Source organism: Littorina saxatilis, linkage group LG7 (assembly GCF_037325665.1).
Source record: "Littorina saxatilis isolate snail1 linkage group LG7, US_GU_Lsax_2.0, whole genome shotgun sequence".
Taxonomy (NCBI): domain Eukaryota; kingdom Metazoa; phylum Mollusca; class Gastropoda; order Littorinimorpha; family Littorinidae; genus Littorina; species Littorina saxatilis.
The window spans coordinates 18,545,352-18,561,800 of NC_090251.1; the positions used below are offsets into that span (position 1 = coordinate 18,545,352).

General features: G+C 42.4%; 1 protein-coding gene across 1 annotated transcript in view; it reads left to right on the top strand.

Moving 5' to 3' along the window:
* The first annotated feature begins 4,648 nt into the window (after window positions 1-4,648).
* Window positions 4,649-16,449, top strand: part of LOC138971950 (neurogenic locus notch homolog protein 2-like) — a 33,610-nt gene continuing 21,809 nt past the window's right edge. Inside the window, exons 1-3 of the mRNA XM_070344796.1 lie at window positions 4,649-5,345; window positions 6,181-6,315; window positions 8,112-8,228. Of these exons, the coding sequence (XP_070200897.1) occupies window positions 5,276-5,345; window positions 6,181-6,315; window positions 8,112-8,228 (322 nt within the window). The 5' untranslated portion in view covers window positions 4,649-5,275. The remainder of the gene's footprint in view (window positions 5,346-6,180; window positions 6,316-8,111; window positions 8,229-16,449) is intronic.

Below are 16,449 nucleotides of genomic sequence, written 5' to 3' on the forward strand. Positions count from 1 at the left end.
AGGCCCACCGGCGTGTGGATACGCCCTGGTGCCCACGAACCAACCCCCAACTATGGGTTAAATAGCCGGGCAGGACAGGCTCGTCAACCCTGGAAGGCAGCTGTCCTAGGAGAAGATCACTCCAAAATTAAAACGAGGGCAGAGGAGGCTCACTATCCCTGCAAGGAAACTCCTCTAGGAGAAGGACCACTCCAAATTTAAACCCACGTAGTCCCCCGAAGACGGAAGACATCGGCCATTAGGCGGGGAGCAGACCGGATGTCTACGCTTACTACGACAAATGATTGTGTCTAGGTCGATATCAGGATACACGACGCAAGGACATAGAACGGTTTTATTCTGTAAACCAGAACGGGTTTTAAGTTTTGAGAATAAGCCTTTTGTCAAAACGGACGGGAGCCCACAGTGACATGCAGAATATTGAAAACAAGGCATGACCTTCAGGTGGTTAGGACACCACTCTTTCCCCAAGTAGCAGTAACTCAATCCCAAATTGGTTTCATAAAATAAAAAATGTTTTTTTGTTACCAGAATCTGGGCTCTATTATCGTAAAGTAATTGCTGTGCGGTCTATTGGATGAAAGGTGTATGCGGGAAAGAAAGAAAGACTGTAGGACAGATGCCTGTCAGTGAGAGAGAGAGAGAGAGAGAGAGAGAGAGAGAGAGAGAGAGAGGGGGAGAGAGAGAGAGGGAGAAAAAAGAGAGAAAGAGAGAGACAAAGAGAGAGAGATGGAGAGAGAGAGAGGGAGGGAGAAAGGGAGAGAGAGAGGGGGAGAGAGAGGGGGATTGAAAGAGAGAGAGAGAGAGAGAGAGAAAGAGAGGGGGAGTGAGAGAGAGAGAGAGAAAGAGAGAGAGGGGGATTGAGAGAGAGAGAGAGAGAGAGAGAGAGAGAGAAAGAGAGGGGGGAGTGAGAGAGAGAGAAAGAGAGAGAGAGGGAGAGGGGGAGAGAGAGGGAGGGCAAGAGAGAGAGAAAGAAAGAGAGAGAGAGATAGAGACAGAGAGAGAGAGACAGACACAGAGAGAGACAGACAGACAGAGCCGCAAGTAGGACAGACAGGCGGACAGACACGTACAGATAGGCGGACACAGACAGAGAGGTTCGAGCAATCACGAATGCGTCGTGCATTTCCAGAAGTGAAAAGACATTGGACCTTTAGCGACAACCTTCCTGTACCCGACTGCAACCCAGCCAGCAAGACATTAGCGGCCGATAATCGGCCGAACACCCTTCAAAAAGTCGGGCCGGTGACGTCAAAACATACGACGCGGGTGTTGGCCCGACTAACTTTTGCAAAGAGGCAACGATGCGGCCGATAGGCGGCCGAACACCTGCACTACGGCGGCACGCATCCGGTCCGATGTTAATCGGCCCGATGACTTGTTTGACCTGCGGTCCGACACCTTATGCCGACATCGGGAAGATATCGATTTCAGCGGGAAGACATCGGGACGATGTCGGCATAAGGTGTCAGGCCGCAGGTCCAACAAGCCATCGGGCCGATTAACATCGGACCGGATGCGTGCCGCCATAGTACAGGTGTTCGGCCGCCTGTCGGCCGCCTCGTTGCCTCTTTGCAAAAGTTAGTCGGGCCAACACCCGCGTCGTATCTTTTGACGTCACCTGCCCGACTTTTTGAAGGGTGTTCGGCCGACTATCGGCCGCTAATGTCTTGCTGGCTGGGTGCAGCTACAGATACAGCAGTATGTACCACCACCACCCCCCCACCCCCCCAAGTGTAACAGTACAAAATTCACTTACAGCTACAGCTACAGCAGTATAACCCCCCCTCCCCCCAGTGTTACAGTGGAAAACAAACCTACAGATACAGCAGTGTGTACAACCCCCCCCCCCCAGTGTAACAGTGCAAAACAAATCACAGCAGTATGTAGAACACCCCGCCCCTACCGCCCTCACTGTAACAGTACAAAACACACCTACAGCTACAGCCGTATACGCCCCCCCCTCAGTATTACAGTATAAAACACACCTACAGCAACAGATTCAGCAGTATATACAACCCCCCAAGTGTAACAGTGCAAAAATTACTTACAGCTACAGCTACAGCAGTATGTACACCTCCCCTCCCCCTTAGTAACAGTGCAAAACACACCTACAGCTACAGCAGTATGTACAACCCCCAACCCCCCCCCCCCCCCCCCACCACTGTAACAGTACAAAACTCATTTACAGCTACAGATTCAGAATTATGTACATCCCCCTCCCCCCGCTGCCACCACTAGAAGTACACAGGGAGGCAACCAGTCGAAGACCTTGGGTCACAAAACGGTCAAAGCCGCGGCAGCGCGTGGAAGAATGCTGTTATCGTTTGGATCACATTACATAGTAGACAGTGTCGTATGTATTTTTCCTCTTTTGCTGGAGGTAGGAGCCTTTGTTTTGGTGCTACTACCGTGTGTATCCCACTTCCAAGCCTGACACCAAACGTCAGCTCAATCGATTGATAAACACCAGGTATTGTAGCTCAGTTCATAGAGCACCGGTCTTGTGATCCTAGGGTGACGGGTTGGAATCCGGGTCGGGACGGACACCGGTCAACTTTATGTGCAGACTCAGAGGGGGTATCCATGTCCCACCCCCCCGTGTTGGCACGTAAAGGACCTCGGTGATTCTGCAATACGTGCACGTGGCTGCATGGTTACGCCTAAACACGCGACTCTGTTGTTGCTAGCTTTCCACTCTAGGAAGCAACCCGAATTTCCCAGCGATGACCGGAACAATAAACAACTGAAAATTAAAATATGAAAATAGTACCATTGGACAATCAGAGAAAAGGATGTGTGCCGACTGACTGCCAGATGATGATGATGACACACGGGTTGGCTCGTTGTTGTTTTCATAGTAATAAGTTTCAATTTTATGAACAGGTACACACACATAAAACATTGTTTCAACAAAAGGATTCACGGTTCCCTGTCTCACATGTCCACAATGTCTTTGCCGTGAGGGCGTAGAACTGAAATTTCTCAAGGATACACGGGTCGTGAATACAACTTCCAACAAAGAGCGTTCCTTAATCAAACACATTTGGTATAAACTGCGATGTATGTTGGTTCACCGGGAAGGTCAACTTCAAGCACGACCCCATCGGAGTTGCCTAGGATTGGCAGGACACCCTACACACGTGACCAACATACCCCCCTTTGGCCTCTGCGGCATTAATGCAAAGACACGACATACTGAGAGCGCTTCTGAAAGTTGAGGCCTTTGTATTGACAGAATAGGAGACAAACAGCCGAAATCAGACGAAGATGACGGGACAAGAACAATATTGTAATGATAACACATAACAAGGCCATTGACCTGATTTTGAACTTTTTTTTTTATTTGATGTTCAAATAGTATGTTTTTTTATTCATAGTTATTATGTAAAGCGTGGAGAGCATAAATTCCTGTGGTTCGCGCTATATAAGCTATTATTTATCTTTGTTGTTGTTGAACAAACAAAAAAATAAGATTCTTACTTTGATTCAATAATATTCTGCTTGAACATGTCAACGTGGTAAGTGCCTTTTTGTGCCGAGTAAAGTCTCCGCAAACAGTGAACTCTGTCGCTGTTGTTCTAGCGACATGCATGCCTGCTGGTCTGAAAAGGTCGTGCAATCTCAAAGCACACGGACACCGATTTAAACATAGATAATGAAAGGGTACCAAAGTACGTGCTTTACATGACAAATTGACAACGGGAGCCTGATAATTACGTTTGCATTTTTAAGAACTCAATCAGCCGTGCAAACATTCCCTTTGCGGCCTTATATAAGCAGTTGGTGGCGGGTTAGCGTTTGAGTATTGATTCGTTGTTGCGTCATTTGGAATTGTTGCTATGGTAGTGTTTATGATGTTGTAGTGTGATCCCCAGGGTGGAGATTTTTCCGATCTCTCGGGTCAACTTATGCGCAGACCTGCTGGTATCCTACCCCCCTTCAAGTGTACACACAAGCACAAGACCAAGGAAACAAGATAATGTAATCCATGTCAGAGTTTGGTGGGTTATAGAAACTCAAAAATACCCAGCATGCATCCCCAGAAATCGGAGTTTAGCTGCCTACATGGTGGTGGAAAAACAGTCGTACACGTAAAAACCCACTTGTGCAAAATCACGAGTGTATAATTATGGGAGTTTAAATCCCAATGAGCACAGAAGCTGTGAAGTGATACACCGGACAATCTTAAGATGGGGGCAATACAACTGTATCCTGTCAGTAGTCAGCCAACCGGCCCGGTTGGCCCAGTGGTAAGGCGTCCGCCCCGTGATCGGGAGGTCGTGGGTTCGAACCCCGGCCGGGTCATACCTAAGACTTTAAAATTGGCAATCTAGTGGCTGCTCCGCCTGGCGTCTGGCATTATGGGGTTAGTGCTAGGACTGGTTGGTCCGGTGTCAGAATAATGTGACTGGGTGAGACATGAAGCCTGTGCTGCGACTTCTGTCTTGTGTGTGGCGCACGTTATATGTCAAAGCAGCACCGCCCTGATATGGCCCTTCGTGGTCGGCTGGGCGTTAAACAAACAAACAAAGTAGTCAGCCCCGACTCCCACTCGTGCCGACGCATTCCGACGACGCTCTCGCATGCAGCGAGACACACACTTAATACTGACAAAACAGAAGCAGTCAGTTCCCCTTTAAAAAAAATCTGTCTCGCCACATAGCCCTTTATATTGATCGATTTTTTTTTAGATTTTGTTTGCCATTGCGCGTTCTGCCTGACTTTTCGTCTGTTGGTATTGAGTCTTCCTCCAGTCGACTTGTGCTAAGCGTCATTGCAGAATTTGTCTCAGTTCCACTGTGTGCTGAACCATAGGAGTCACACAAGTTTGAAGATTTTGTTTTCAACATGAGTTCAGTCAAGCCAAAACAGTGACGCTAGATCATTGAGATAGAAGTAAGGAACGTGCTGAAATTAATAAAAAGGAAATAAAAGGTTCAATTGAATTACATTTGATATTATTCGAAAAAGATGGTACGCTTATTCTTTGAAATACATTTGTGTATGAACAAAGAAAACATAGAATAAAACAAAACAAAACTGTTCGTCAGCTATATAGAAAGGACATTAAAAACAACAAAAAGAAGATCATTTCCGCAAACAAAGCAAAAAAACACGAAAACACAACAAAAGAAAAAAAAGTTAAAAAAAGACAAGAAAAAAAAAAGATAAAAATTAGAATAAAGGAGAAAAGACATGAAGTAAAGCAAAAAAACAAGTGACTGGTGCCGATTGATGATGCGTGTTGGATGAATAGCTGACAATAAATAAGATGACAAGGTCGATGCTATGCGTTCTGCTGCTCTGTATTCTTACTCTGGACGCAACAACAGCACGAAGTGGTAAGCTTATTGCACGTGTATTGCATGTGAATATGTGTATGGGTGTGTGTGTGTGTGTGTGTGTGTGTGTGTGTGTGTGTGTGTGTGTGTGTGTGTGTGTGTATGTGTGTGTGAATAGAATAGAATAGAATAATCTTTTATTGCCACGAAACCTTAAGGCTTATACGGCACAAACCAAACAACAAAAATAAAAGAAGAATCATTGCTTCTTTTTCAGAAAACAATCATGTACATATTTACCAAGCTGTAACTGAAGTGTTTCATCAACATTTTTATTTATTTATATGAAGTGTTTCATCAAACGTGTTTCATTATGTGTGTGTGTGTGTGTGTGTGTGTGTGTGTGTGTGTGTGTGTGTGTGTGTGTGTGTGTGTGTGTGTGTGCCTTTGTTTGTCTGTCTGTCTGTCTGTCTGTCTGTGATTGTATGTCTGTGCGTATGCCTATCTTTCTGCTAGCCTGCTTGTCTTTTTCTGTTCTATATTTTATTTGTGAATGAGTAGTTCAGAATATAATATATCATTTTACAGGACACTGTTGAAAAACGAGTGATTTAACATTGATATTAAAACACGCTTTCAAAATTATGAATTTGTAGCTTCCTAAATTGTGTTTTTGCTCTTAAAAAAGCGGGAGAAGTGTGTTCTGTATTGTTAAAAAAAAAATTTTTTAATCAAACAAAAACAAAAACAACACACTTTTGATAAGTGACTTGACAATTGTCCCAGCTGTGAAGGAAGCGGGAGATGTGTACAGAAGGATTTTAATGTTATTTTTTTATTTGTATTTTTTTTAACAAAAAATAATGATTGATTTGCTACCTGTGAACTGCCCTAGCTCTGAAGAAAGCGGGGGAAGCGTGCAGTGTGGACACGGAATGTTTGGACAACATGCACTGTGCGGACACTGCTGGACAGGTCAAGACGTGTGTCTGTGACACAAACTTCGCTGCCACGTCATCAAACACGTGCGGTAAGAACACCCGCTGTTCTGCACACGCACGCACGCATGCACACAGACGCATACGCGCGCGCACCCACGCACCTAACCCCCCCCCCACACACACACATACACACACACTCACACTCACACACACACACAGACACACACACACACACATACACACACACACACACACACACACAAACACACACACACACACACACACACACATACATACACAACTCAGCCTTGCTCAAAGATGTACAAGTTACAGCTCCGTCCATCCATGGTATCGCCTGATATTTTGTCGAGACTGGGTGAATGAATATGATGACGTCACTCGAGGCTCTGCCGAGAGTGACGTCATTATATTCTTTCACCCCGTCGAGACAAAATATCACGCGATACCAAGGATGGACGGAGCTGTAACGTATATATGGCATGACCAAAGTAAAGAGAATTTGTCATGGGATGTGGAAACAAATCATTGGAAATTCACCATGGGCAATCAATCCAAGCCTAGAAGTTGTAGAACTATATTTTGTTTCAGTCTTGGCAAGGCCAGTTTTGTCCAGTTCCGGAAAAGACATCATGAATTCATTCACCCTGCCGAGAAGAAAAAAACAATTCCATGGATGAAAACGTATAAGCTTATATCCCGTAACGCATCAAAGCTAAATTTTGTTTTGAAATGTCTTCACAACGTACAGATAACTTATAACGACATAATCGCCTTCACAAGACAGGAAAAATGCACACTTTGTTTTTCGTCTGCTACAAATCTAGTCTTGTTGGTTGACGGAGAGAATAAAGCTTCAATCGTACCTTCATCAACAGGAATAAATGCTCAATCCGCTGTCAGTTCGCAACTGAACCTTGTTTTTCTTCTTTAACTTTTTGATTAACATTGAAACGGCAATCCAAAAGAGTGTTTCAGCTGTTTCAAGACACAGGCTTAGCTCCTTCTTTTGAGTTGCTTTTCAGTCTAAAATGACACCGGAAGCGAACAAATTGCCGCGTATACTGTCGTCAAAAAAAGACGTCATGACAAAGTTACACGCAAAGCGAAAGAGACTTTGACGTCATTTACTTTTGTTCGGAATTTTCTGTCTGTTCCTAGCTTGTCAGTGAAGACCTGACGTGTAGTGAGTAAGCTTACCCAAAACGTCTTTGTTCTCTATTCACATTGCAGCTGTGAAATAATCAGTCTTGTGTCTCGGTCGTGTAGGTACAGAGTTTGCTTCTGCAATCATTGTGTTCGTGTTGATGACGGCTTCATAAGACAAATCAGCGAATCTATCGTGAGGAAGACGTTGTACAAATCACCGAACCCAACCCATTTGTTGTGTGCATTTTTCTGAAGAATGAACTGCATGTGGTTAATTTCATCCGCTTGTCGAAACGAGCCATAAGGCTTTAGAGTAAAAGATCTCACGCATTGCTTGGTCATCTGATCACAGATGAGGTCGCAGTTTGTAGGTTGAATCTATGAATCAGCCAGAGATAGATCTGCATTTCTGGTACGACCTTCCAGATTATCAACAGCGGGTTCATGGTCGGAATCAAGAGGTCAAATTTGCGTGGCTCCCAATCATTTCATAAAAGATTTCCATTTTCTTGTTTCTGCGGCTGCGCAAGTTATTTTGCCTAGGTCATGGCCGAACTTTAGGCCTACGGAGAAATATCGCTGGATATTTTCTCCCTAGATTAACAGAGACAAAGAAGGGAAGTCATGCTGTATTAGTAAATGTCAACACCAGGCTGTGCATGTTTGGGTATCGTATATCATTCAAACAGAAGATAATTATCCTGTATTTGTGTGACAGGCAGAGCCCAAGGCCTGTGGTGCTGGTACACACACGAGTGTGCGGACAGGATGACATGTTCACTGCATGCCTGCGAGTGCAAGTCGGGCCTCCTTGTCAGGCAGGATGGATCATGCGGTAATGTCTGTCTGGTCTATCTGTTTTTCGATCGGACGATTTATCTGTCTGTCTGTCTTTGTCTGTCTATCTTTCTCTGTCGTTCTGTCTTTCTGTTTGTCTGTGTGTTTTCTGGCTTTCTCTATGTCCATCAATCTATCTTATGTGTGTGCCTGTCTGTTTGTTCGCTTGTCCTCCTGAGTGTTTTTCAATCTTTCGGCCTGTCTCTCCTGCTCTCTCACTCAATAGCTCAGTCGTTTAGGGCGCTTATGTGGCAAGGTGTAGGTGCGTGGTTCGACGCTCCTTATGGACCGAATATCATTTTTAACACCTCAACCAGATTGACTGATACAACATCAACGTTGATTGACCACATTTACACTAATAATACCTCCATGGTGTCAAACGTGAAAACTGTACCTTCAAGCATCAGTGACCATTGTTCAATATTTTGTTCTTGGTCGTTCAAGTTGCCTTAGTCGGTGCACAAGGGCCATACAAGGGCCATACAACTATTGAATATAGAAGCTTTAAAACGTTTGATGAAACCAAGTTCTTCTTTGATCTCAGTTTAGCACCATTTTCCTCTGTGTTTAATCATGTTGTTGCTGACGAGGCGTTGGGCGCCCTTTTAGATATATTTTATCCTGTAGTGGATAAGCATGCCCCACTACGTCACCACAGAGTGAAATATCCATCTCTTTCCCCCATGGTTGACGGAACAGATTATTGAAGCCATGAATTTTATAAAGCAAACAACATAAAGTCTGACTTTAAGGAACAAATGAATAAAGTGACAGAATTAACACGTCAAGCAAAAGCAAATTATTTTAATAAATTAATCGAGGACAAGAAAGATATTGCAACTGTTTGGCGTGCTGTTAATAACATATTAGGTAAATCTAAACAGAACTCAAATCGAAGCTCTCAAGGCATGGGGCATCATATTCACGTACTGTTATCATTTTAACAGGCATACACCGAAGATTTTAATAACCATTTTTTTCCCTTGCCAATAGGCTAAATGAATCTGGAAAATGCGACAGTCCTGATTCTGACTTTGAAGTCTCTCTCTCAAAATAACATGATTTTTGTAATGACAAATGTAAACCAGACGATTTTTTTACTATTCCAGACATGGCAGTGCATGAGATAGGTAAGGCGCTAGAAGGCCTTGAGAATAAAAAGTCCATGGGTCCTGACAAGATTCCTCCTTACTTGGCCAAATTAGCTCTACCATATATTGTGGAGCCACTCACCTATGTGTATAATCTCTGCATAAAGCAAAGTACTGTACCTAGTTTATTAAAGAGAGCAAAAGTAATTCCACTCCATAAAGGCGGAAGTTTATCCGACCCCAAATAATTTTAGACCCATTTCCTTATTACCCATTTTATCCAAACCATTGGAAAAACATATTCACAAACATTTTCTCGCGTACATAGAAAACAGAAACCTTTTCCATCAATTTCAATCTGGTTTTCGAACAAATCACTCTTGTCACAGCGCCCTTACCACGCTATGCGACACCTGGTTGTCTGCAACAAACCGATCTGAAATCAGTGGTGCTGTGTTTCTCGACTTTAAAAAAAGCATTTGATCTTGTTGATCATTCAATTTTATTGAAGAAATTACAGTTGTATATCAGAAACAGTTCATTGTGTAACTTTTTTGCTTCCTATTTACAGGACAGATCTCAATATACTGCCCAAAACTGTAAAATATCTACTGAGGAGACTGTAAAACGCGGGGTGCCGCAAGGTTCAGTGCTTGGGCCGATCTTGTTCTGTCTGTATATCAATGATCTGCCACTGCACATTTCTGATAGTAATGTAAGAAGTGATTTTTTTGCTGACGCTTCTTCTCTTCATTCAAGTGGAAAGTCTGTTCCAGTAATAGAGTCCTCCCTTCAAACAGCTTTAAACGATGTAAATAACTGGTGTAGTGCCAATGCTATGCTTGTCCATCCAATAAAAACTAAAAGTATGGTAATTGCAACCAGACCAAAACACCACATTTCTCCACTCAAACTAAATCTTACTATTGGTACGCAATCAATTGAACAAGTTCAACAACATCGCGTTTAGGGGTAATTATTGATTGTGAATTCAAGTGGCAGGCACAATTACAGCATATTTGTAAGAAAGTAGCCAAGAACGTTTTCCTCCTATCCAAGTTAAAGCAATTTACGGACAGACGGACTCTGGAAATGTTCCACCATGCTCATGTAATGCCTCACATTAATTATGTTTCGACGCTCTGGGATGGCAGCAGTGATGTCCACTTGAAAAAGTTAGACTCTCTCTATCGTCGCTCGGCTAAACTCATCGTAAAGGATAATGCCTCAACAGATATTAAAATAAAAATGCTTAAAGGCATATGTACTCGATGACTATACACGCTAATTGCTTTACCTACAGCTGGAGACATGCTAAATTAAGTTCCCTGCAGAATATTGTGGTCTAGGACCCCTTCAATGTTGAGATATGTTAATTTTCATTTTGATCTGGATCGTCCTATTTATAGATTTGGCAACACATGTAACGTTGATGCAAGGGAGCTAACACCGCGGCTTTGTTGACATCCTCACTTTTTCAGAGGCTAGAACAAGCTGTAATGCATGTATTATGGTCCGCGCATGGTGACATATCGTCATTATATGGTCTTATGGTGCGTTTGACATCGATTATGGGCAAACTACACTTTGTAAACACGGGAGCGCGTACATATGCCTTTAACTTTCTTCCACTGGAAAAGCATCTCAAGTTAAACAAAGCCATTTTTATGCATAAATTGTATTACGGTAAAGTGCCGATTTACATTACATCAGTATTTAATAAAGCTACCGACAGATATGGGTCGGTCAACTTGATCCCACCGATTCCACGAATTGACCTTTATAAGACCAGTCTTGCTTTTTCGGGTACATCAGTTTGGAATTCACTTCCATCATCCTTTAAGCACTTAAAGTCATTAAAAAGTTTTAAAAAATGTGTTAAAAACCACTTAATGTCTGAGTAGTTGAACGCCTTTTGATTTACCACACTTAGTATCAGGTCAAAGATATGCTGTGCATTGTATATTCTGAACATATTTTTGTTGTACTATTGCTACATGTTCGATTGCTACCAGCTTGTACTTATATTTACCTGCATAGTATGCATTTGATTTTATGAAGAACCACATATGTATGCTCTTCATGCCTCATCTTCATCATCGTCATCATCATCATCATCATCATCATCATCATCATCATCATCATCATCATCATCATCATCATCATCGTCATCTTTATCATCACGTGGTCAAGTTTTCCGACCTCCTTTTGTTAACTTTTTCACTTTTTAATTTTAAATGTTTAAACTTTATCATTGTGTGTCTGTGCGTCCCAAGGACAGATTGTAAGAAAAGGCGTAGCCTTAAATCTTAATCCTTGTTAAATAAAGTTCAATTCAATTCAAACCCCCCGCGGGTTAGGGGGAAGAATTTACCCGATGCTCCCCACCATGTCGTAAGAGGCGACTAACGGATTCTGTTTCTCTTTTTACCCTTGTTAAGTATTTCTTGTATAGAATATAGTCAATTTTTGTAAAGATTTTAGTCAAGCAGTATGTAAGAAATGTTAAGTCCTTTGTACTGGAAACTTGCATTCTCCCAGTAAGGTAATACATTGTACTACGTTGCAAGCCCCTGGAGCAAATTTTTGATTAGTGCTTTTGTGAACAAGAAACAATTGACAAGTGGCTCTATCCCATCTCCCCCCCTTTCCCCGTCGCGATATAACCTTCGTGGTTGAAAACGACGTTAAACACCAAATAAAGAAAAGAAAGAAATTCAATTCAATTCAATTCTGCTCTCTCACTCTTATGCTCTCGTACTCTCTCTCTTTCTTTCCGTCTGTCTCTGTCTCTCTCCCCCTCTCTCTCTCTTTCTCTCCCTCTCATTCTCTCTCTCTCTCTCTCTCTCTCTCTCTCTCTCTCTCTCTCACTCGCAGTATTTTTTCTTGAAAGTGTGAGAAAGAGAGCGAGAGAGAGGGAGAGAGAGAGAGAGAGAGAGAGAGAGAGAGAGAGAGAGAGAGAGAGAGAGAGAGAGAGAGAGAGAGAGAGAGAGAGAGAGAGAGAGAGAGAGATGATGATGATGAAGGAACTTTATTTTTCAAGGATAGAGGTTTAAGGCGACGCCTTTTCTTACAACCGGTCCTTACTTCAATTCAATTCTGCTCTCTCACTCTTATGCTCTCGTACTCTCCCTCTTTCTTTCCGTCTGTCTCTGTCTCTCTCCCCCTCTCTCTCTCTTTCTCTCCCTCTCGCTCTCTCCCCCTCTCTCTCTCTCTCTCTCTCTCTCACTCACAAGGTTCTGTCCTGCAGTCTTTTTTCCTTGAAAGTGTGCGAAAGAGAGAGAGAGAGAGAGAGAGAGAGAGAGAGAGAGAGAGAGAGAGAGAGAGAGAGAGATCAAATCAAATCATATCAAATCAAATCAAATTTTATTTTTCGAGGGTTGTGGCATAAGCAATACAACGAGCTTTTTTTCAACCAGCCCTCGCCCAGAGAGGGGACTAATCTAATCACATATTTACACGGATATTAACGTAGAAAAAAAGGTAGAGAAAAACAACAACATAATTATGAATATTTACACATTACATATTATACACAAATGTAAAGCGTCGTATATGTAACGTAGTGAAAACAATGCTGAATACACATGCATGAGTAAATGTGTTATTAAAGCTTTGGGTGTTTTTGTGTGGATATAATGAACACTGATGCTTTGGACAAATGAAAATATAACCAAACGAAGTCTTCCATCACTGTGATTTTTCGTAATTTAACATTAAATACAGTGACAGGTGTTTTTTTTTAAAGTATTGAGACTCATTCGAGTCATTGGGACTCTCACAAATTCCGGGAGAGAATTCCACAGGACGCTACCAGAATAGGCTAAGCGTGATTTGAAGAGATCTATCCTTGGAATTGGGACGTTAAACTTTCGGTTTGGTTTGCCTTTAAAGTTTGCAACGAAAGTTCGTGGTGCACGGCCGGAAAGTATTTTGTGAAGGAGCACGCCTTCATTTAATTTAAATCTTTCTTTTAGTGGGAAAATCTTAAGTTTCTTATTATCATCAAATACAAGACTGGATTGTTTCAGTAAAATTAGTTTCAGCGCTCGCCTATGTAAACTATACAATGCTTTTAAAATATTAAAATATTAGCACTGGCAGAGTCCCAGATGGTTGAACAATAATCTGTGATGGTTTGTATATATGCGTTAAAGTATAATAACCTTGAGTGCTGATCAAGAAAGTGTTTAATTCTATTTAACTGATATATTTTTCTGGACATTGTTTTACATACCGACCGAACATGATGGGCCCAAGACAAATTATTATCGATATTTACTCCCAAACCTTTATGATCTCCTACCTCCTCTATTGCGTCGTTACCAATTAATATGGAATGAGGATTGTTTCGTATGTTTTGTCTCTTTTGTCTTGTTGTTATTAACATGTATTTGGTCTTTTTAGGGTGAAGACTCATGTGGTTATACTCCGTCCAATGAATGAGATCATCTACACTGTTCTGCAACGATGAATAAACTTTGTCTAATTTTTTATCAGTAGTGTGTAGGGTCGTATCGTCAGCAAAGAGTTCGCAGTCATCATTAATACTAAGAGGAAGATCATTAATATACAGGGAAAAGAGTAGTGGTCCAAGGACATAGCCCTGGGGAACCCCGTATAACACAGGTCTTTTGCTGGATACGGTTGAATTAACGCAGACAGACTGCTCTCGCCCAGCTAAGAAAGAGGAGAGCAGGCATAAGGTTTGGGGTGACATTCTATATTCAACTAATTTTCTTAATAGTAATTCATGATTAATAACGTCGAAAGCTTTAGCAAAATCGACGAATAAGACACCACAGACTTGATTATTATTAATGCTACTAAGCCAACTTTCAAGAAGGTTTGTTAATGCTGTGTGGCACGAATGATTTTCTCTAAAACCTGACTGGTTGGAATGTATATATATACTAGAGGAATACCCGGCTTCGCCGGGGTGAATCGCGAGACAGAGACAGACAGCGTGGCGGTTCATTACAATCACCTTTGCAGGCGAAATCCTGTCAAACGGGATTGAGAATTTTAGAGCTTATTTCTTAGCCCTATATTATCTGTTGTGGCTTCTCAAATGCCAGAACATACAGACAGACAAAAGCCGCTAGACCCCATCACAAACAGAACTCTACAATCCACAGGTTTTTGCCCACACACACACACAAACACACACACAGAGAAGCCGTATATATATATGTATATCTATATCTATAAATATATAGAGATAGGTGACAGTGTATTTTTCGCGTGGCTATAAATTGATTCGACCTTTTCACTTTGACAGTAAGAACAACTTACGGGTGCAAGGGAAGCGTTCTAGACAGCGCAGTGACATTCTAAAAATAGTAACTTAGAAACGGGAATATGGGGTGAATCGCGAGACAGACAGCGTGGCGGTTCATCACAATCACCTTTGCAGGCGAAGTCCTGTCAAACGGGATTGAGTATTTTAGAGCTTATTTCTTAGCCCTATATTATCTGTTGTGGCTTCTCAAATGCCAGAACATACAGACAGACAAAAGCCGCTAGACCACATCACAAACAGAACTCTACAATACACAGGTTTTTTCCCACACACACACACAAACACACACACACACACACAGAGAAGCCGTATATATATATCTATATCTATATCTATAAATATATAGAGATAGGTGAGAGTGTATTTTTCGCGTGGCTATAAATTGATTCGACCTTTTCACTTTGACAGTAAGAACAACTTACGGGTGCAAGGGAAGCGTTCTGGACAGCGCAGTGACATTCTAAAAATAGTAACTTAGAAACGGGAATATGGATTGAAGCCACACGAAGGAAGGGAGATAAACGCAAAACAGTGGAGAAGATAAGGAAGAGTTACTTGTGATGGTGAAATGAACACAAAAACCAAAATCGGTTCAGCGCTGCGCGCTGAGAGCACGTGTTGAAATATCTCATCGATGATATTGTGTCCGGGGTGTAGCTGAATACGGTGTCCAATTTTGAAAAAGATCCACCGAGAACTTTGGCGTTGTGATGTGGTGTAGCGGCTTTGGTGTGTCGGTATGGGGGCCCGGGTAGCTGAGGTGGAACCAAAATCGGTTCAGCGCTGCGCGCTGAGAGCACGTGTTGAAATATCGACCAGGTTGTGTCCTGTCCCGGGTGTACCTGAATATGCCCACCAAATTTGAAGCAGATCCATCGAGAACTTTGGCCGTGCATCGCGAACACTCACACACACACACACACACACAGACAGACAGACAGACAGACAGACAGACAGACAGACAGTCAGACAGACAGACAGACAGACAGACAGACAGACAGACAGACACAAGTCGTATATATATATAGATATATATATATAAAGTTATAATGAGAGCGCTGCTAAAAATGCCAAAATGTGCACTCGATCGCTTGTACTTTTAAAGAAAAGTTAAATATAGAATGACGTCAAGAGCGAAAAATGCATAGAAATTATACATGATTACTAATACCATTACTAATACTAATACTAATAATAATTACTAATACCCACCTCTTCCATTACCTCTAGTGTGCTCCCTGCTTTCAAAATTCCACTAGTTGGAATGTAGGCGGTGGAGACACACACAGAGTAAAGGATGATCTCCCTTGCTCATGTATAATTTCTATGCATTCTCGCTCTTGACGTCATTCTATATATATATACGACTAGTGTCTGTGTATCTGTCTGTGTATCTGTCTGTGTATCTGTCTGTGCGCGATGCACGGCCAAAGTTCTCGATGGATCTGCTTCAAATTCGGTGGGCATATTCAGGTTGACCCGGTACAGGACACAACCTGGTCGATATTTCAACACGTGCTCTCAGCGCGCAGCGCGGAACCGATTTTGGTTCCACCTCAGCTATTTTGGTTCCACCTCAGCTACCCGGGCCCCCATACCGACACACCATAGCCGCTACACCACATCACAACGCCAAAGTTCTCGGTGGATCTTTTTCAAATTTGGACACCGTATTCAGCTACCGGACACAATATCATCGATGAGATATTTCAACACGTGCTCTCAGCGCGCAGCGCTGAACTCATTTTCGTTTTTGTGTTCATTTCACCATTATAAGTAACTCTTCCTTATCTTCTCCAGTGTTTGGCGTTTATCTCCCTTCC